The 23,410-nt window shown below is 35.4% G+C and overlaps 1 protein-coding gene across 10 annotated transcripts in view; it reads left to right on the forward strand.

Moving 5' to 3' along the window:
- Positions 1-23,410, forward strand: part of LOC118660241 (pleckstrin homology domain interacting protein) — a 155,914-nt gene that overhangs the window by 127,706 nt on the left and 4,798 nt on the right. For 8 of the 10 annotated variants that reach the window (XM_036317433.1, XM_036317432.1, XM_036317434.1 and 5 more), the window contains 10 exons: positions 2,795-2,950; positions 4,224-4,344; positions 6,854-6,979; positions 10,542-10,611; positions 11,258-11,308; positions 11,571-11,720; positions 18,646-18,798; positions 19,544-19,707; positions 20,133-20,392; positions 21,136-21,333. In XM_036317433.1, coding sequence (XP_036173326.1) covers positions 2,795-2,950; positions 4,224-4,344; positions 6,854-6,979; positions 10,542-10,611; positions 11,258-11,308; positions 11,571-11,720; positions 18,646-18,798; positions 19,544-19,707; positions 20,133-20,392; positions 21,136-21,333 — 1,449 coding nt within the window. Of the gene's footprint in view, positions 1-2,794; positions 2,951-4,223; positions 4,345-6,853; positions 6,980-10,541; positions 10,612-11,257; positions 11,309-11,570; positions 11,721-18,645; positions 18,799-19,543; positions 19,708-19,812; positions 19,884-20,132; positions 20,393-21,135; positions 21,334-23,410 lie in introns of those variants that run through there. The other 2 variants (XM_036317441.1, XM_036317435.1) reach the window with 2 other exon arrangements.

Consider the following 23,410-nt stretch of genomic DNA (forward strand, 5'->3'; position numbering starts at 1 on the left):
ATTATCACTTTAAAAATTTAATACCAGTAGTGTATTTTCATCTCACTACTAGTCTAGAGCTGTTTAATACTTTAAAATATTTTAATCAACTTGTGACCATGTTACATGGCTTATATTCTGATTTTGTTGTTGTTCTTTGTGAAAGTTTAAATTCACATTGCACTATTATGAATATGAAAGAAATGAAGCTGCTAATTAGTGTTGGAATGCCTCAGGTGTTCATTGAAATAAATTGATGCCATTAAGATACTATTTGTTTCCTGCCTAAATATTTCTGTATGTGGAGGGGTACATTTTTGTTGTTTTTTATCTATTTGGATACACATACAATATGTACCCATAGAGTTTAATTGCATTTCGTGAGGAGGAAAAATTTTGTACACAACTTTCTCTAATTTAGGTCTGGTTCAAAGAAAAAATTACTTGGGAGATTTATAGACTTAGGTCATCATAAACCCCTAATAATTCTCTAAAAGATTCAGTTAAAAATTCTATTAAAGATTTAGGCATTCATTAAGGAAACCATCATTTATTTAAGAGCAATAAGCATAAGAATTATCCATCAATATTCATAATTTTCTCTGTTCCTACATTTTTGAAAATGTAAGCTTTATTTGAAGTATTCCAAAAAATCCCACTTTAGTTCAGTTTTACCTTATGTATATTTTATCAAAATAAATAAGGAGATTATATTATGAAATAATTGATAACTTTTAAATTTGCCTCGTTTTATAGAAATACTTTCTACTTTACCTATAAATGACTAGAGGCCCGGTGCACAAAAATTTGTGCACTCGGGGTCAGGGGGGCCCCTCAGCCTGGCCTGTGCCCTCTCGCAGTCTGGGACCCCTCGGGAGATAACGACCTGCTGGCTTAGGTCTGCTCCCGGGTGTCAGAGGGCAGGCCCAATCCCTAGGTGCAGCCCCTGGTCGGGCTCAGAACAGGGCCGATTGGGGAGTTGGGGCGCTGCCCCCTGTCATGCACAGAGTAGGGCAATCAGGAGGTTGTGATGCCACCCTCAGCCACGCTCAGGGTAGGGCCGATTGGGGAATTGGGGCACCACCCCCGTCACACTCAAGGCAGGGTCGATGGGGAGGTTGTGGCACCACCCCCTGTCACGCAGAGAGCAGGGCCCATCAAGGGGTTGGGGCGCCGCCCTCTATCACCCACAGAGCAGGGCCCATCAGGGGGTTGGGGCGCCGCCACTCTCACACTCAGGGCAGGGCCGATGGGGAGGTTATGGCTCTACCCCATCACACACAGAGCAGGGCCTGTGGGGGCGGGGTGGGTTGGTGCGCCACACCCTGTCACACACACAACAGGGCCGATCAGGGGGTTGGGGCGCTGCACCCTGTCACACACAGAACCGCAGGGCGATCAGGGGGTTGGGGAACTCCCCCCTATCAGGCACAGAGCAGGGCTGATCAGGGGGTTGGGGCGCCTTCCCCTGTTACAAACAGAGCAGGGTGGATAGGGAGGTTGTGGCCCCGCCCCCTGTCACACACACAGCCGCAGGGCGATCAGGGGGCTTGGGTGCTGCCCCCTGTCACGATGATCCCGGTGCCGGGAGGCCTCACAGCTCCGCTGATCCCGGTGCTGGGAGGCATATTACCCTTTTACTATATAGGATAGAGGCCTGGTGCACGGGTGGGTGCCGGCTGGTTTGCCCTGAAGGGTGTCCTGGATCAGGGTAGGGGTCCCCACTGGGGTGCCTGGCCAGCCTGGGTGAGGGGATGATGGCTGTTTGCAGCTTGTCACACATCCTTCAGGGTGGGGGTCCCCACTGTGGTGCCTGGCCAGCCTGGGTGAGGGGATGATGGCTGTTTGCAGCTGGTCACACACCCTTCAGGGTGGGAGTCCCCACTGGGGTTCCTGGCCAGTCTGGGTGAGGAGCTGAGGGCTGTTTTCAGGCTGGGGGTGACAGAAGCTCCCAACTGCTCCTTTTTTTCTTTTTATTCTGGGCCAGCTTTAGCTCTGAGGCTTGGCTCCAGCTCTTAGGCCTCCGCTGCTCAAAGTAGGTTTCTGGCCTTTGCTTACAATGTTGTGATTCCCGCGGACTAAAGCAGGTTTCTGGGGTTTTGTTTAGCTTCTATGTTTGTTACATAGTTTCTTAAACTGCAGGCTCAGAGGCCTGCATGGCAGGCGGGGAACTTCCGTTGGAGTCTTCCGTCCCTGAAGCAAGCAAGCCTCATGTTAGTTTCAAGCTGCCTGGCTGCCGGCCACCATCTTGGCTGGCAGTTAATTTGCATATCTCGCTGATTAGCCAATGGGAAGGGTAGCGGTCGTATGCCAATTACCATGTTTCTCTTTTATTAGATAGGATAATAAAGCAAATTGTGAGGTAAAAATTTGGAGAAATAATTAAAAAGTTTTAAAAAATTATTTATTCCCTAGCTGGTTTGGCTCAGTGGATAGAGCATTGGCCTGCAGACTGAAGGGTCCCGGGTTCGGTTTTGGTCAAGGGCATATGCCCAGGTTGTGGGCTTGATCCCCAGTAAGGGGCGTGCACGAAGCAACCGATCAGTGATTTTCTCTCATAATTGATATTTCTATCTCTCTCCCTCTCCCTTCCTCTCTGAAATCAGTAAAAGTATACTTAAAAAATAAAAAATTATTTAAGTTTTATTGACCCTTGGAACATACTTTAATGAAAATAAAGAATATACTTATCAAATCATTATAAAAATTTACTTTAGTTTTATAACAATACCAATTCTATTTTTAAAGATAACCTAAACATTAGGAGATTACCACATATTTTCACTAAATTTGTATTTCTTTCTGTGTATTTTAGCTGTATTTCCTGAAGAACTAGGTACCAGTGTTCCTTTAACTGATGTCGAATGCAGATCATTGATCTATAAACCTCTTGATGGAGAATGGGGTTCCAATCCCAGGGATGAAGAATGTGAAAGAATTGTTGCAGGAATAAACCAATTGATGACACTAGGTAAATGATAATAGTAGCATATCAACATAGAAAAGCTGGAAGAACGCAAACAGAATAGTCTTTCATAATATTAAGTCAGTGGTTTTCAGACACTTTCACGTGGAAGTTTAAAAAATGAGATCTTACACAGGACTTAGATATCTAAAACAGTTATAAATGGGATTGCTCTAGCTGAATTTAGAGTGAGAACCCCCAGAAATGCCAGGGGTATTTCTGAACAATCTGGTTCCTCCAGAACCCAATTTTAAAAACCGTCGACATATTCAGGCTGACATGATGTAGATTGGGAGAGAATGTCTGAAAGCTCAATTATAATTATTTGGATAGCTATGTTAGTTCCCTTAACTTTACAATGCATATACATAGGAGAATATTTGTAAGGGGATGGGAGAAGGACATATTAATTGCTTTGCCTCATAAAATAAAAACAATGACCACAAGTTATCTGGAGTAACTCTAAACTAGTATGGTGCTTTGTAGCAACCTCCTCTTTCAGTCTGGAATCAGTTTCAGAGTCTAGGGAGAAATTAACATGAATAAGAAGAGCTAAAGACACTGGAGACACATTGGATAATATTTTCATCTGAAGTGTTTTATAAAATGGCAACACTTCATAAAAATTGTCTCAAAATGACTTACAATTACTATCTTAAGTAATTTTAGTAGTATTTTAGTACAGATTTAAGTACATGACGTCATACGGTGTGTGCATGAGCAAAAAAAATGGAGCTGCTAATTAGTGTTATATGCCTAGATTTTATCAGTTTACTGTGTGCCATTGGGTCAGTGACTTGGAGCCAAAGACTTTTCTGTATCTGTTTCCTCTTCTCTGCTTGCCTAATATTTCACAGAATTATGTTGCAAAGATTAGATAAGGTGATAAGTTTTGAGAAAATCAAAGGTTACAACATTTGAATGTAATGTATTATTATAATGTTGCTGGTAAAATGTCAAGAACATAGATAACAGGAATGGCCAGGTTTTAATTAGAGAAATGTGTGTATCCTTAGTAGGTCAGATATATATTATTTGTCCTCTTTTCTAAGCAATCCATGAATAACAAATATCTCTAGAATTTTGCAGTGTAATTGTCTAAATAATAAAAAATGGGACTCTTAGGTTAGCTAAATTAATGTATTTCCTATGAAAAGACAGAGGCAGCCTAATGTTATGTGGATCAGACCTTAAGTTTTAATTCATGCAGAATTGTCCATGAAGTATTTTAAGCAATACAAATATAAATTTATAAACTTATTTGTCTTATTTATTTTAGATATTGCTTCAGCATTTGTGGCTCCTGTGGATCTGCAAGCCTATCCCATGTATTGCACTGTAGTGGCATATCCAACAGATTTAAGTACAATTAAACAAAGACTGGAAAACAGGTTTTACAGGTTAGAACTGTTTGCTACTACCAAAGGAAAGCTAAATGATTCTTTCCTCCATTTACTGATCTTCTATAGCACTGTTTCTCAAACATTGATGTACATAAAAATCATCTGGGATTTTGTTAAGGTTTACAGTAGGACCTGAGATTCTACATTTCTAAAAAGTTTCCAGCAATGTTGCTGCTGGTGGTCTTAGAGTTGCTAATATGAGTTTCTGCTCACTGTCTTTATATTGTATTTTATAAAGCAAGCCGAACTATTTCATTTTCTCCAAGATACTGCATTGAAATATTTGTTCGTTAATTGATTTTTCATAGAATAATATAAAAATTTGTCTTTTTTTCTTATTTTGCTTCTATTCAGCTTATGAAGACTTATCCTGAATTTTCATTTTTCAGTTATAGGTTAGCTTGAAATATAACTAGGGGTGTTTTTTTTTAAAGACAATTTTAATTAATTTGCATCATCACCTTCCTGTTAATAATTTCAATAAATATTGAGTTCTAATCTCAGACAGGCTTTGTAGGTTTATTACCTAAAATACCTTGTCAAAAAGTGATTTAAGTCTATAGTTTTGACATAATGAAATCATATTTGTTTTCATTTTTCTTATATGACTTGCTAGACAGGCCAACAACATTTTAATTCAGATAATACTTTATTAAAATTTTCTCTTTCTGACCAGCTTTATATTACTTCAGTTCTTTACATTTTTATTTATTTAAATTAGGAAAGTTTTTATTCATATTTTTCTACATAAAATTAGTGCTTTCCATTCTTTTTATTACTTAAAGTATAACTCTAATTTGGTACTTTGTTTACCTGGCACTGAAAATGCCATTTGTTATTCCTTTCTGACAAAAGTAGATTTTCTCAATAAAAACATTACTGGCATTTGGGGCTGTCCTCTATCCTTTAAGTGCCAGTAGCAGCCCCTAGTTGTAAAACTAAAAATGTCTCCAGACATTGCCAATGGCCAGAGTGGTGGCGGGGGGGAGGAGGGGGGCAGAATCAACCCTGATTAAGAACTACCAGAATAAAAGAAAATTAAGAAATTAGATTGCAGGTTCTGAAGACCTTTCTGATCTTGTTAGGTGTTTCTACTGTTGCTTCATTGATATTTATCAAAAGCATAGGAAATGATAATGTGCCTCCCAGCTATCTTACCTTTGTAGCACATTTCTTTAAATTTTTAACTCCACATGTCAGAAGTTTAAGAGAATAAATGGAGAAGAAATTATTAACTATAGCCTTCTTTCTCCTAGTCCCCCTAAATCGCTATGACTTAGGACTTATATCTAGTGCTTCAAAGATGGAACACGATATGGAGGGTAACAGGGAAAGAATTGTTCTTATACAATGGTTTTTGTACTTCAGCTAGAAAGATAAACTTACGGCATCTCCCACTGTTGTTATAAATATACTTTCTCATAGAAATACTGCTCATTATAAAAATTGCTAAGGTATACATATCAAGTACATTGCAGCTTAAATAGAATTTTTGGCATTAGCCTGGCTTAATAATAATCAAGTTTGGAAAACATCTTTTGGGATACAATCCTTACATAAATTTGAAACTACATGTTTTTCTGATAATATGGTTACAGACCCAAATTATGTTCATAAGTGCCATTTCACTGTTTAAGCTTTTTTGCTTCTCTGTTACTTATTGGCTTCAGACTTCTTACAGTTTATGATTTTCCTCTTCAACACTTCTTTTAGTCTTTCGTTAAACTGTCAATTTGCCCTACTGGTATTAATCTAATACCTTATTTTACACACAGTTTTCTATAGGGTTTTCTGAAGATACATGTGATTTTATTAATAGAATTAGCCTTGTGAATGCTATTTTAAATCCACAGAAGTATTTCTATATCCACAATTATAAATTTTTAAAATTCCATATAATTTTTTTTCACACTTCAGTAATATTCTAGAAGTCATCTTTGGTTTTTCTTTAAGAAATAAGATAATAAACACCAAATGTCAATTCAATGTTAAAAATAATTTTCATATACTTACCTTTCTTGGTAAACTAACATGGTTACTGTGTTTTTATATTTTTATATCACATAAGCAGGCTATCAGTTAGTTTTTCATTTTTACATGTCATTTAATTGCCAGTAATATAATTAGATGAAAATTGTTTTCTCTTCACATAAATGTCAGATATGCTTATTATAAAAAATGACACCATATATGACAGGAATAAGCTAAAAATAAAAACTCCAGTTCCCTTCTGCTACTCTCCCTATAGACAGTCTTTCTCCCTAAAAGAAGGAACATTGTGGATTAGACACAGTGTGTCTAATCAGACATATGCTATGCAAATACATAATGTTACTACATTTTTTCCCCCTTACACAAAGAGGTGATATTTTGAAAATAACTTTAAGGTGTGAGTTTTGTACCTGATTTAAGACTGCAATTTGAAAAGTTTCAATGCCTTGGTTTAAAATTTTGTGGCTATATTTCTAAATATAATGAGGTTAATCCTTCTGTATTTTGTTTAAAGGCGGGTTTCTTCCCTAATGTGGGAAGTTCGATATATAGAGCATAACACTCGAACATTTAATGAGCCTGGAAGCCCTATTGTAAAAGCTGCTAAGTTTGTGACTGATCTTCTTCTACATTTTATCAAGTGAGTTATTTTTCCACACATAATTATAATTACTGTAATAATTAATAGAAATATTGTCAGATACAATCTTTTTTATATGAATAATATCAATGCTGTGTTATACACATGGTCCCACTCAAAACAGGGAGCACATAATGTCTGTCTAAGGCAGCGGTTCTCAACCTGTGGGTCGCGACCCCTTTGGCAGTCGAATGACCCTTTCACAGGGATGGCCTAAGACCATCCTGCATATCAGATATTTACATTACGATTCATAACAGTAGCAAGATTACAGTTATGAAGTAGCAACGAAAATAATTTTATGGTTGGGTCACAACATGAGGAACTGTATTTAAAGGGCCAGAAGGTTGAGAACCACTGGTCTAAGGTAACATTTAAACATTTAGTTCATTAGTATTATTTACGAAATCATAAAAATTGTGTTATACAGTTAACATAAACAAACATGTATCCTTTTCTAAATCCAACTGTTGGACAATAATAATAACTATTTATTGAACATGTAATGTTTAACCTAAAATAATTGTTATAGCCAAAATAATCTTAAATGTGGGAGAGATCATTATCAGGAATTTATAGTTAAGAAAACTGAGTCTTTTAGAGGTTAACTTCACAGTCAATGAATGTCTGCTATTTGACTTGAAAGCCTTTAATCTTAATATTATAGTACCCTGTCAAGTTTATAAACAAGTATTTAAAGAGTCTAGCAGGAGACTAAATTTAACTTTCGAGATGATTCTTCTTTAAAGCCTGCTTTACCTCCTCATTCATTGATCCTATATCAAGAGTGATAACAATCACTTTTTAAGGCAGCCACACTTTTATTTACTTGTCTTGGGGATTTATGTAAGCACTAGAGACCCAGTGCATGAAATTCGTGCACTGGTAGGGTCCCGAGGAGCTGCCTGCAGGGGCCTCCCTCCCTTCCCCTGGCAGGCCCCACCTCCTGGTCGAACTCCTGGACGAACTCCTGGTCAAGGGGACAATTTGCATACTCTGCTTTTATTATATAGGATAGAATGAATTGAGCCTTCTAAATTGAAGCCAGAGGATGAATGATCTTGTTAAGAGGAGACAATGTATTTTATAATTTAAATATTCAGCTGCTATCAGCTTTTATTTTTACATGAAGGGATCATCAAGACTTTTTTTTTTTTTTTAACATCTCAAGCTATTGTCTTTACCGATCATAATCAGAGGCTCCCTTTTTCTGGTATTAGTTGTTTATATTTTTGCTAAGGAATGTAGGTAATTTCAATATAAGAAAACAGTAGAGAAAATTAGTAAAATGAACTTTATGCCCTCCGTCTACCTTATTCCCTAAAGAAACCTGTTGCCTTGCAAGTGGTTTGGGGGTTATTGTTGCAATCCTTTGCTTTTCAGTAAAATTGATAATCAAGAATTAACTATCCTCAGAGGACTGTTTATTTAACTTGGTTTCATTAGCTTATAATATTTTAACTAAAGTCTTTAGTCTATAATTTTGTAAGTGTTATGTGGATATTTATTTACATCTGTTTTTTCAGAGATATGAATCCGTAGAATTTGGATAGAGTAAATTTATATTTTAGTGAAATAATTTAAATAAAACAATTATTTTTGTATTTGGAATAGACTATACAGTTGTATTTTTTTCAAATAGTTATTGTGAAGTGCCTTGTAAGAACAGACTAATACAACATTTTATTTATTTTAATCCTCACCCAAGGATAGGCTTTCCATTGATTTTTAGAAAGAATGGAAGAGAGGGCGGGAGGGATAGAGAAACTGGGGCCAGGATTGAACCTGCAACCCAGATACTTGTCCCTGACCGGGAATCAAATCCAAGACCTTTGGTGTGTGGGCCGACAATCTAACCGCTTAACAATACCAGCCAGGGTAATTAATACATTTAAAGCATTCATATTGTATGTATCTAAAAATAAATCTCTGGCAATTTATATATATATATATATAATTTGTTAAAGCCATTTTTAATTGAAAGTAGTTTTCAAAATGTTATTTCAAAATTTTGATTATACTTTTTAATTGATTTATTTGGCCTAATTTCAAACAATGGATGTATACAAAGTTATGTAATAGATACTTGGAGATAGAAAGAAGTGTATATTTAACCTCTTAATATAATTTATAGACAGGTAAATCTGTAAATAACTATAATTTATTTCTTTAAATTGGGTGAAGTAGAATACATGAGCAGAAAAAAGTAAGGGATACAGTGTTGTAAACTCATATGTGGGTCAGATCACGGAGGGCCTTGAATGCTGATCTAAAGAACTAGACTTTTAAAATATGGGCACTGGAAGCATGGGTCTATGAAAATATTTTAACATGAAACTTATCTGATGCATAATATGCCTTAAATATTGTAATTTAAAAAAAAATTATGTATTGATTTTAACAAGAGAGAAAAAAACCATTAATTTATTATTCCACTTATTTATGCATTCATTGGTTGATTTTTGTATGTGCCCTGAGTGGGAATTGAACCCACAACCTTGGCATATTGGGACAACGCTCTAACCAACTTAGGTACCTGTCCATGGCATCTCTGAAAATATTACTGCAGTGTCTAATATTTATAGGGAAGAGACATAAAGCATAAATAGCAGATTGGCTGCTATAACTTCCAAGTAAGAAGTGATGAGGGAGCCGAAACCGGTTTGGTTCAGTGGATAGAGTGTTGGCCTGTGGACTGAGGGGTCCCAGGTTCGATTCCGGTCAAGGGCATGTACCTGGGTTGCGGGCACATTCCCAGTAGGAGATGTGCAGGAGGCAGCTGATCGATGTTTCTAGCTCTCTATCTCTCTCCCTTCCTCTCTGTAAAAAATCAATAAAATATATTTAAAAAAAAAAAAGAAGTGATGAGGTATTAATTTATGGAAGTAAGAGAAAGGCGGATGCCAAGATATTTTAAAGGTTATATTCACAGAACTTGTCCCATGATTGGATTGATAAAGAGGCACGGGGTGGAATAATGAAAAACTGTGCACTACTTTGAAAACGTGGAATACTGTTTTAAAAAAATACAGAAAAACGAGGAAGAGTGTCTGGGAGTGACATTTAGGTTCAGAAATGTGGAATTTTAGATAATGGTAGGAATCTCAGAAGAGTCAGACCAAATTACAGGAATTTGGAATTCATTTACACAAATACAATGCAGAAATATAAGGTTATCAGGGCAAAAGTTACAGTGTCAAGAGAAGATGACTAAGGATAAAATTTTAGGAAATAACTATGTGTAAGAATGAAAAAATTAAGAAATTAGTAGGTATTACCTTTTCCTTGTAGACTGAGTAATAAAAGGAGGCATCCAACCCACATCAATGATCTGAGCACAATTTGAAGATGAGAATTGGATTGGGTTTGGTGTAAAGAAATAGGCCTGATTGGAGGCTTCACAAAGAGTGGAGGAGAAGGGTCAGATGTGTGTTTTGGCGTCAGCCTATGAAATAAGCCTTCAGCCTTTAAGTTTTATCTTAAGATCGGTTTTAGTAACAGATTTAAAGGGAAAATATCTCATGACTCTAATCTCATATACTAATATTTCCTTGTTATTTAGGGATCAGACTTGCTATAACATAATTCCACTCTACAATTCAATGAAGAAGAAAGTTTTGTCTGACTCTGAGGTATTTAATATTTCATTATAATTGTTACACTGGTCTTATTCTGTATAAAAAACATACACACAGTAGTTTTAAATAAATGCCATTATGAAAACTATTTTTGTCTAATGCTATAGTTAACTTAATGGTTCAGAATTTTTTTGTTTTTTGTTATAAAGAATTTTTTTTAAAAAAAGATAGGGAAGAGACTTTAATGAGTCAGTAAAGTGCTCCAGCATATGCATTATAGATTTACTAAAGTGTAAAGGAGATAATTGGTATATAAACAACTGTAGATTACGGTTGACACTTGAACAACATGGGGTTTAAGGGCGCTGACTCCCCGAGCAGTCAAAAATCTGTATAACTTTTACCTCCCCCAAGACTTAGCTACTAATAACCTACTGTTGACCAGAAGCCTTACTGATAACATAGTTTATTAACACACATTTTATATGTTATATGCATTACATACTGTATTCTTACAATAAAGTAAACCAGAAAAAAGAAAATCATAAAAGAAAAAATACATTTATGTATTATATTGTATGTATTTAATAAAAAAAATTGTGTGTAAGTGGACCTTCCTAATTTAAACACATATTCAAGCGTTCATTGTAATAATGAAACCTAGAACATTTAATAAATTAGATAAATTCTTGCTTCAAAGGAAGAAGAGAAAGATGCTGATGTGCCAGGAACTTCTACTCGAAAAAGGAAGGTAATATATTTTTTGTTTTAACAGAAGAACTTTATGTGAATTAAAATGTACTCAGAGCATTTTTTTTTCTTTTTTCTTTTTTTATTTACTGTTAGTATTCCAAGTAAATTCCCATCACAAAATGCATGATTATCAGAACTAGGTAAATGATATTTTCTATTTTTTTGTGTTACTGGATATTACCTAATTATGTAAGACTGCATTAAAAATACAAGATTTATTTTTGTCATTTTGTTAATATTTTTTAACACTTTTATTTTAGGACTATCAGCCTAGAAGAAGATTACGAAATAGAGCTCAGTCTTATGATATTCAAGCATGGAAGAAACAATGTCAAGAATTGTTAAATCTCATATTTCAGTGTGAAGATTCTGAGCCTTTCCGCCAGCCGGTAGATCTCCTTGAATATCCAGTATGTATTTTTGAAAATGTTTTCTTTACCTGTCTGTTTCGCTCTATGTCTTGTTCATGAAAATTTGCTATTTAAATTATTTTTTATGGTTATAGTGTATTTCTTCATTATTTCATACATGTTCTCATTATCCATTTGGTTATAAAGAGCATCTAAGTTGGATATTGTGGTAAAATAGAAACAACTCTGAACTAATATTCCAAAGAATTGGGTTATGGTTACTAATTGTGCAATTTTCTCAACTAATTTTTTTTTAATTTCTACACACACACACACACACACACACACACACACAAATTCTATAAATTTATTACAACCTTATGGGGTTGTAGAGATGAAATGAGATTACATTAAAATAGTTTTAAACTGAAGCACTATATACAAATGTAAGTTGACATTATTATATATGTTTAGGTTAGGTCAACTCATGATCTTTTGGGATTCATGGTTAAAAGATTGAGTAATCATGATTTAAGTATTTAGTTTTGCATGTAGTCTTAGCAATCTAAATAAGCTTTAAGTGAACCTTAATTTCTTCATTCAGTTATTAAAGTTTGTACAGTTCAGATAACTTTTGTGGTTTGAAATTAAAATTAAAATGCAGTATTTTATAATATGAGACCATGAACTGGATGTGATATTATCTGACATATGTGTTTATGTGTATGTTCTAACTTAGTGATGAAAATAGAAATTTCATCATAAATATCATAAATGCCTTTTCTCATTTAAAATCAAGAAACATGGAATTTTAAGTGTAAAAGATAAATCTTTAATTCCAGCAGTGTGATAAACTGAGCTAGTTCAAGCCCTACCCTCCAAAAAACTCTGTAGAGGAACTGAGCTAATGCTTCAGTGCTCTGGTTTTCAGTTCTTTTTGTTTTGGGAACCTGTGGATTTCCCTTCGTTTCTTGCCAACCCAACTTTGTGTCTTAGAAAATAAGTTATAATTTACCCACTGCTTGCAGGAGTTTGTATTCTGGACTTTTCCCAGAAAAGAAGTGATAGATTTTAGAAGCACAAGTATTAACACTGAGCACGGAGACAGGTGAAGCCATATGAGCCATGATGAGGAAGGAAATTGGAACTGAGACTCCACTGTTGAAAGACTTTACCTTCAATGAAAATAATAGAATAATTATTCTTTCTAAAGAAGAATGTCTCTTTGGTGTCAGAGAAATATCCCTAAGCTTGCACTATGCACGGATTTGGAGTCTAGATTTACACACCCTATGGTGTAGATATTCATCAAGGGAAAAGAAACCAATTCCTACTAAAGCTGAACTAATGATAAAAAGAAATTTTAAACTATATAAGGGTGTGATCTGTTATGTATATGATAACAGAAACAATAAATGGAAATAATAGATTATTCTGAAACATGATTATACTTCATCAAATCAAAAACACTTTCATTGTAAGATGAATGGTATTTTATGTACCACTAAGACCAAGAAATAAAATTGCCAATTAAACTTTGACTTGTCATTTTGGTTTAAGAGATAAACGGAGGGATAAGAAGCATAAGGAAATAAAGACTAAAGACAATAAGAAAAATGTTAAAGCAATTATACAGAAAATACAGGAGACACCCAAAACTGGCCCAATCAATTCATTTTATTGAGGTTGAACTGAGGCTTAGATTAAGTAGCTTTCCAAATTATGTAGCAATTTATTGACACAGTGAGAACAGGAGGCCATTTCTCTTGTATCTAGTGCACTAGAGCTATATGTATTGTTCTTAGAGAATAGTTAATACATAGGAATGCAGTATCTCTTAAGTATTCAAAATAATGAGAATGCTATTTAGAACCTCTCAACCTGCTAAAAGTATTAGCAGACAGAAAATACCAGAAGAAAAAAATTTAATCTACTGTCTCTTGTTGAATTCCTTGATGGAGGTGTGAAAACTTATGGCTCTTTACGATTTCTTAATACTGTCACAAAGGAGAAGAGGAAACTTGGATAACCTGCTTTTTTATACTTCAGAATTAACTATAATTAACTATCAGCCTTATCAGTAGAATATTTAAGGCAATAATGCTCTTCATACTTAAGCTTTTGTATGAAAATAATTACTTTACATTTTGAGTTTATCCAAATCAAGATTTTAAAAATTAAACTTTTTTATGGAAAGTAGAATGCTAAATATTCTACTCCATTTACTTATTCAACAGAATTCTATTGAGTGGCTACCATATGCACTAAGGAAAATGAAATGCTCTACATAAATTTGACGTTTAACCAACATTTTATAAAACATGAAAAATTTTCTATATCATTTTCCCAAATTTTGCAGTTTATAAATCTAATATATTATAATATTTAATATCCAAGTAATTATAGATTTTTGTCAAATTGATTTGATGTCCTTAAGAATATAGAAAGGTTGGACACTGTCCAGATGTTGTTACCATGCATAAAGCAATTTTGTAACTATTCCCTCACTCCCATCTGAAGAGTCAGGCATTCAGTCTTTGGAATATTAAGTATGTTTTTTATTGATTTTAGAGAAAGAGGAAGTTGGGGGCGGGGGGGAGAGATACATCAATTGGTTGCCTCCCATATGCATTCTGATCAGGGGTCAAACCTGCAACTTGGGTTTGTGCCCTGACCGTGAATCGAACTGGTAACCTTTCTGTGAGAGGGACTATGCTCAACTAACTAGGTTACACCGCCCAGGGCTGGAATTTCTTTTTTCCCTTTTTTTTTTTTTTTTTAACGACAGCCTTCTGCTAGTAAGGTACTTAATTCCTGCAAATGGCCAAGTTATTTAGACCAAATTTGGTACATAAGGTAGACTTGTACACTGTTTTTTGCTAAAATCAAAATATTACTAAAAGGTAGTAAGACCAATTTAATGTGTGACTTTATAAAGTGGTTCTAAAGTTATTAATTGGTGAAACACTTCAAAATATTTTAGTCAGCTCATGCCAGGTGGCTCAGTTAATTGGAGCATCATTTTGTACACCAAAGGGTTGCGAGTTTAATTTCAGGTCAGGGCACATACTCAGATTGTGGGTTCAATCCCTGAGCACACATAAAAGAGGCAACCAATAGATGTTTCTCACATCAATATTTCTTTCTTCCCCCCTCCCCCCCTTTCTTTGTCTCTAAAATCAAAAATATATCCTTAGGTGAGGATTTTAAAAAATATAAAAAATACATTTTTTGGTCAAAAGCTATATAATTGGATTTATGAGAAGGCGTAGGCATACTTTCCCCCATTTTCCCCACTAAATAGAACTAGAAAATTGTGTATGTTTGGTATAAAAAAAATTTAAGAAAATTTCTGAAAGGTGAAGAGAAGATGGACGGACAGGGTAGGACCTGAGGAACAACACAGTAGTGAATTTCGTGGGGTTTTGTTTGTTTGTGTGTTTTGCCTTACATATTCACTACCTGGATACTGGAGAAATGCCAACATGCACTGACCAGAAAAGCCTACTGTCTCCAGCCAAGAAAGGGGCAGCCTAGCAACACAAAGTTTATAGACAGTAATTGCTCTATCCGCCAAATACCATAGAAAAATTGTGGCCTTACTCCTTTCCCACCTGCAAAGCCTTTGGAGAGCCATCTCCATGCTTCCCAAGTACCAGCCTAGACTTCCACCCCCCACCTGGCAGTAATGAGGTAACCCTGCCCTATGTCTTTGTATGATATAAGCAGAGGCCTAGTGGGGAGTCAAGACTTTGACCACTGATCAGTGATAACAAGGCGACCCTCATAGTGTCAGTAGAGGCTATGCAATAACAAAGGTACTCCCACCTTAGCTGGTATCATGGAAATCTAGCAAGGAACATGAATCCTAGCCCTTTCAATAGTTTCAAAGAGGTAGTTCTCAATCCTCAAGTGTCCATGAAGGCCGAATAAGACCTGGACTTACACTCCCACTTGGCAGTAACAAGGCAGTTCTCTCTCTTAGCCCAAAGAGAGGTCAGAGTAAAGCACAAGATTTAAAAAAGATCTAACCTTAGACTCAAAATGTCCAGGTTTTAATCAAAAATCTCTAGTCATACCAAGAAAGTTTCAAAAGGATTTAGAAGAATCAAATGGAAATAGAACTAAAAAATAATAACTGAAAAACTCGCTGAAGAGAGCAAAGGAAAGAATCAGTGAGCATAAAGGTAAAAAATATGGGTAGGGAAGGTTTCTGTGCATCGCTTGAACTGGTAAATGTTGACATCATTATATTTTGATGATCACGTATATAAGATACCTGAACAACTACTTACTAAACTATATAGAGATTTATAGTCGTGAACATTATAGACAAAACAAATGGAATTGTTCAAGTGACCTATAAGATTGGAAAAAATAAACAGAACAAACCAAACAATTAAATGAGACATAATTGAAATCATATAGTGTGTCTTTCAACTACATTGTAACCAAAATAGAAATCAGTAACAAAAAAGTAACAAGAAAATCTCTAAACACATGGTAACTAAACAGCATACTTCTAAATAATCCATGATTTAAAGAAGACTTATTTGGCCCTTAACTGGTTAGGCTCAGTGGATAGAGCATTGGCCTGTGGACTTGAGGGTCCCAGGTTCGATCCCGGTCACAGGCACCAAAATACAAAAATAAAAAAATACAATAAATAAAGAAGACTTATTTGGAAATAAGTTTAAAAAAACATTGAACTTAATGAAAATGAATACAAATCAAAATCTGTGGAATACAACTAAAGCAAGTCAGGGAAATTGATAGCACTAAATAGTTAATCAGAAGAGGAAAAGTCTCAAATCAATAATATAAGCTCTCTCTTTAAGAACCTAGAAAAAGAAGAGTAAAATTAACCAAAAGTGAGCAAAAGAAAGGAAATATTAAGAGCAGAAATCCATGAAACTGAAAACAAAAACAACAGAGAAAATCCATAAAACCAAAAGCTGGTACTTAATTGGCAAAGCTCTATTAAGATTTACAGAGTTAAAAAGAGAGAAGACATATTGCTTCTATTAGGAATGCAATAGGGGATATCACTGCAGACCCTGCCAATATAAAAAGGATAATAAAGGAACACTACAAACAAGTCCACATATAAATTTGACATCCTAGATGGAATGGGCCAATTTTTAAGTTCAAAGTGCCTTATTCACCCTATATGAATAGATTATTTGAATAGCCCTATAACTAATAAGGAAATTTAATTTGCAGTTAAAAGCTTTCAGAAAAGAAATCGCAAATCTAGATATCTTCACTGGAGAATTCTACCAGATGTTTAAAGATTTCACACAAATTCTACACAGTCTTTTCCACAAGTAGAGAAGAGAACACTTCGCTCAATCTATAAAGCCAGTATTATCCTGATATCAAACTAGACAAAATCAGTACAAAAGAAAAATTTAAAATTCTTAATAAGATCAACAAATTAGAATTCAGCAATATATAAAAATGATTTTATGCCATGACCAAGTGGATGGTTTTTTTTTCAGGGATGTAAAACTGGTTCAGTATTCAAAAATTAACCATATTCATTAATGTAGAAAAAGCATTTAACAGAATGAAATACCTGTCTGTTCTGAAATGTACATGTTGGATATGATATGGTATAGTAAAGTCATCATGGCCACTGGAGAACAAGAACGAAGCTTTTGAGAGGAAGGTTATTATACTTGCAGGTTCTACGGAGAGGGGTCACCCAAAGCTACTTGGCACCATAGTGAATCATCACATTTTGATTGGGTGACAGAAGATAGGAGCAAGGGAAAAGTTTAGGCCAGACCCTTTCTTGGGATTTCAATGAGAGAGACAAGGCAGGGCAAGGGTAAACAATTTAGAATGGATTAACATGTTCCCAGTGCAGCCCTTAGCTAACGTTAAGAGGAAGGTCAGTGTCTTCTCAGATTTGTAAGGCCCCCAAAATGCCAGAGCATCAAGAATACAGAAAATAAGAAAAAATAGTATAATTGGCCCTGTGACAAATGGATGCTAAATAGACAAATACATAACCTAAGAAAACTAGGAATAGCGGGGAACTTGAATAACTTGGTAAGTAACCTATAGCTAACATTATGCTTAATTGTGAAAAACTGAATGTTTCCCTCCCTGATATTGGAAATAAGGCAAGAATGTCCATTTTCACTGCTATTCAATATAGTACTACAAATTCTAGGCAGTGGAACACAGCAAGAAAGGAAATAGAAGGTATGCAGATTATTAAGGAAGAAATAAATCTTCCAGTTTTTAAATGGCAATCCTGTTTGCTTCATGGTAAAACATATTTGATCATAATTTAAACTTGATGGTTCAAAGTCAAGTTATATTTCAAAAAATATGGTTGCATATGCCCAGGCTATGGAAAAGGTATAGTACTCTTTATCCCTATTAGGAGATACTGTATTTAGATACCCTTCTGCTATTCTGTTGCTTCTTTTCTGCTTTCACTTGTTTTTATTACTTTTTTATACATAGTTGGCTAGATGGAGACTGGATGATTCCCCTTCTCTGTAATATGAATTACATAGGCTTTGTGACAACTATTTAAAATTATGATTATGTTTCAGTGAGTCAGCAGCCTTTAGAGTTTATAGGTAGCATAAAGTTTTGGGTTTTTTTTTACATCGAACTTATATTTGTAGTTGTAGAGCTGAAGTTTTTTTTCAATACTTTTTTAATCCCCTTCTAACACAATTCCATTTACCTCTTCCCCAAGGAGCTTTGCGGGCGAGGGGCAGCTGTGGGAAACAGAATTTAACAGGTTCTTGAATGAGAAAAATCTTGTGTTGACTGCAATATAAGGTAGAGAGCATGAAAAAAATTATTAGGAAAACGGGATCCTTGGTGAGGAAAACAAGGAACGATTATTAATAGTTCTAGGACTTTTGTTCATCACAGAAATTGTATGTGAATCCCTGTGCTGAGATGTAATGCCTTGTGGTAGTAATGATGATAATACCACCTATTTTTCCTCTCTTAGGACTACAGAGACATCATTGACACTCCAATGGATTTTGCTACTGTTAGAGAAACTTTAGAGGCTGGGAATTATGAGTCACCAATGGAGTTATGTAAAGATGTCAGACTTATTTTTAGTAATTCTAAAGCATATACACCAAGCAAAAGATCAAGGGTATATAATTAAATTGTTTTCTTTTATTTGTGTTTAAATTAAATGAAATTATTAGAAAAAGTTTTGTCATTTTTATTTAAAATTTAGAGCAAAGTTGATTGACTTTCTATGTTCTTAATAGTATCCTACTGGAAAAAAAGAATTGACTTCTTTATACATTGTTCCTTCTATGAAATAACACTGGTGTCACTAATGTTTAAGGATGCCTACTTTTCGTGAAGTAGTGTAGTTAAATAGATATCACATATGTATTGTCCTGGTATATATTAGGGCTATGTGGGCTTTTGCACCTATTTTCTGCATTAGAAGAAAGGACCATTTTTGTGAATGATTCATAAAAATGAGTAAAACTTTAATTTATCCTTGTTTGGCCAGATAAGACATCACAAAGGGGTGATATGTGTACATGAATCGAGAAAGAATAGATAGCTAGTAGCTAGCAGTGGAAAATAGATTAAAACTCTCAGGGATAGTGTCAGTATGACCAGGTTTACAGAAAATTTTGTCTGTATAAGCCATCTGAATTCATAGTAGGGCTTTTCTTTAAGAATCTCAAAGCTTGGGAGATTCGTAATCTAAATACAAAAATAATTGTAAAAATGCTCCAGTTTTACTTTTCAACAAAAGAGATTGGGAAAAGGCAAAGTTTAAATTCTAAAAACGTTTGGCTAGAAAAAAATGTTTAAATTATATGTCAATATTTTCTTTTGAGAAATGTTGGAATAGTTTCTTTTTCTTATCATAGATTTACAGCATGAGTTTGCGCCTGTCTGCTTTCTTTGAAGAACATATCAGTTCAGTTTTATCAGATTATAAATCTGCTCTTCGTTTTCATAAAAGAAATACAATAACCAAAAGGAGGAAGAAAAGAAACAGAAGCAGCTCTGTTTCCAGTAGTGTTGCATCAAGGTATTTAATTTCTTTTCAGCAGCATCAGCTGATCTATAACTTTGTCATCTAAATGATAGAACTCAGTGTTTTTTAATATTTCCTTTACTATTCCCTATATTACAGAATGATATATTTGACATGCAAGTTCCTATGATGTGGAGGATTTTTAATCTTTTAACTAAAGCTATACTAGTGTAAGTGCTTAAATTCAAACTGCTAAATCTATACAGTAAAAGAGCATTTTTAGGTTAGTTATGGCATCATGCTTTCTGTCATATATAACTATAGCGTTTACAGTGATCCTTCACTAAATATTCCATATGAAATCCATATTTTAACATTTTTCATAATAGTGCAAATATTGGATCCAATAGTATTTATAAAACTGTGTTTTATACCACATAGAGCTATAAGAATAACTAATGATACTATTTTATTTACAGCCCTGAAAGGAAAAAAAGAGTCATAAAACCCCAACTAAAGTCAGATATCTCTACCTCTCCATTCTCTACAACTACACGATTAATACCACCAAGGCATAATGCTGCGCAAATAAATGGTAAAACAGAATCCAGTTCTGTAGTTCGAACCAGAAGCAACAGAGTGGTTGTAGATCCAGTTTCCACTGAGCAACCTTCTACTTCTTCAGCAGCGAAGACTTTTATTTCGAAAGCTAATACATCTGCAATGTCAGGGAAAACAAGTAAGAATCAGTTACAGTTTCTAAATTGAAATAATATACCAAGATTTTTTTAATTTAAGCTTTTACTTTGCCAAAGGAAATATATTGGATTTTAGTAAATTCTAGCAGACAATGTTGGTTTTTCATTATCGTTTTTCTTCTTTTTGAAAAAATTTATTTTTAATAAAAATAAAATTGAGGTTAAGGAGTGTCAGTATAGAATAATGCTTAAAAATGGCAACTCTGATCCAAAATGCCTGAATTTCAATCCTACTTTCTAGACCAGCCGTGGGCAAACTACGGCCTGCGGGCCGGATCCGGCCCGTTTGAAATGAATAAAACTAAAAAAAAAAAAAAGACCGTACCTTTTTATGTAATGATGTTTACTTTGAATTTATATTAGTTCCCACAAACACTCCATCCATGCTTTTGTTCCGGCCCTCCGCTCCAGTTTAAGAACCCATTGTGGCCCTCGAGTCAAAAAGTTTGCCCACCCCTGTTCTAGACTCCCTAGCAATTTTCCAAGACTTGCCTTCATAATCTTGAAGTGAGTGGATAGCTTATAAGAAGTTCTAAAATTAAGAGTTTGTTTATGCCTTTTTCCTATTTTGAAAATAGATTTCCTAAAGAAGCTTTAAGTCCCCCATGTTTTGTCCTCTTGGCTAATTTAGGTAATTCAGGTTATATGTAATCCCAACCTTCTTGCTTGTTTTTAGGTTAAATAACTCTTAGTTTTTAATGTTTCATATGTGTGTGTGTTTTAGTTCTAGAGAATTCTGTGAAACATTCCAAAACTTTGAATACTTTATCAAGTCCTGGTCAATCCAGTTTTAGTCATGGCACTAAGAATAATTCTGCAAAAGAAAACTTGGAAAAAGAAAAGCCAGTCAAACGTAAAATGAAATCATCTGTACTCTCAAAGACATCCACTTTTTCAAAGTCATCAGCTCTCATCGAGCAAGGTAAGGTGCTTTTGTATCTTTCAAGGTACAGTAGATCTTTCTTAAAAATGATACTTTTGTTGGAGTTAGCATTCTATCAGTTTTTTTAGGTTGCTCATTTAAGTCACATTCTGTATTAGTTGGTAAATTTAGTGAGACCTGTTTTGATTTGCAGCCTTGTGCCAAAGCAAACTGCATTATTACATTTTAAAGGCCAAGAAAATTTTTCTATATGGAAATGAAAACAAATTGTGGACCTGCCATTGTGGCTCAATTGGTTGGAGCATTATCCCCTACACCAAAAAGTTGCAGGTTTGATTCCTGGGCAGAGCACATACCTAGGTTGTGGATTCCATCCCTGTTTGGGACACCTATGAGAGGCAACCAATCAATGTTTCTCTCATACTTTAATCTCTCTCTCTCTCCTCTCTCTCTCTCTCTCTCCTCTCTCTCTCTCTCTCTCTCTCTCTCTCTCTCTCTCTCTCTCTCTCTATATATATATATATATATATATATCTGTATCTCTCTCTCTCTCTCTAATTATATTTAATTAGCCCTTATAGTAGTCTTCACCTTTTTTTAAAAAATATATATTTTATTGATTTTTTTACAGAGAGGAAGGGAGAGGAATAGAGAGTTAGAAACATCAATGAGAGAGAAACATCGATCAGCTGCCTCCTGCACACTCCCCACTGGGTATGTGCCCGCAACCAAGGTACATGCCCTTGACTGGAATCGAACCTGGGACCCTTGAGTCCGCAGGCCAACATTCTATCCACTGAGCCAAACCGGTCAGGGCACAGTCTTCACTTTTTAAGAAAATTCCGTAGTTACTACATCACAAAATTCAATACACCAATCTTCACAAAATAATAATTCATCAAGGCTGTCTACAATGAGGCCATCTATTTTAGTATACAACTTTTGTCTTTCACAGCTATTCTTCCAAGTTCTTTCATCTGCAGATTTTAGTTTTAAAGGCATTATGTTTGAAAGAGAAAGTAAATGATATAAATCCACCCTATGACATGTTAAAACTATATGGCTTATTGGCAGCAGACACTTCAACAATAAGCATTTTGTATCATGACTTCCAATTGTATCTAAACCATTTCATCTTCAATGTTCTCCCCAGAAACCTCTCAAATTTTAATTTTTTATTGAAATGCTCTCATTTTGATTAATGGTACTGGGATCTATCCACTAACATAAGTTTAAAATCAGGGAGTCATCCTAGCCTTGTCTTCAGCATCCAGAACTAGACAGTTGTTTCTGCCTCTTTAAAATCTCTAAAGCCTATTTCCCCCTCACCTTTCTCATTTCCATGGCCTTAATTCAGATTTACAGAATTTCTCACCTGGACTGTTGTCTTAATTTTCTAACTGATCTCTCTGCCTCAGTTCTTAACTCTTCCTTACCCAGTCCATCTTCCACATTGCAACCAAAGTGACTTTTCTGATCATTTCTCTCTAGCACAGGTGCACAAACACACTTAAATCCTTACTTTCCAATCACATATGAAATCAGATTTTAATGTTTTTTTGCATATTATATAAGACTAGAGGCCCATTGCATGAAATTCGTGCACGTGTGTGTGTGTGTGTGTGTGTGTGTGTGTGTGTGTCCCTCAGCCCAGCCTGCACCCTCTCCAATCTGGGATCCCTCAAGGGATGTCCAATTGCCCGTTTAATCAGGCAGTTGGACATTCCTCTCACATCCAGGACTGCTGGCTCCCAACTGCTTGCCTCCCTGCCTGCCAGATTGCCCCTAACTGCTTCTGCCTGCCAGCCTGATCACCCCCTAACCACTCCCCTGCCAGCCTGATCTACCTCTAACTGCTCCCCTGCTGGCCTGGTCACCCCCAAATGCCCTCCCCTGCAGGCCTGGTCCCTCCCACCTGCCCTCCCCTGCAAGTCTGGTCCCTCCCCTGCAGGTCTGGTTCCTCCCAACTGCCCTCCCCTGCAGGCCATCTTGTGTCCACATGGGGGCGGCCATCTTGTGTGTTAGGGTGATGGTCAGTTTGCATATTACCTCTTTACTAGATAGGATTCTTCATTACTTGGCTGTTGCCTAACATTCAGCTTTCTTATTTGCTTTC

Source organism: Myotis myotis, unplaced genomic scaffold (genome assembly GCF_014108235.1).
Source record: "Myotis myotis isolate mMyoMyo1 unplaced genomic scaffold, mMyoMyo1.p scaffold_m19_p_7, whole genome shotgun sequence".
Taxonomy (NCBI): domain Eukaryota; kingdom Metazoa; phylum Chordata; class Mammalia; order Chiroptera; family Vespertilionidae; genus Myotis; species Myotis myotis.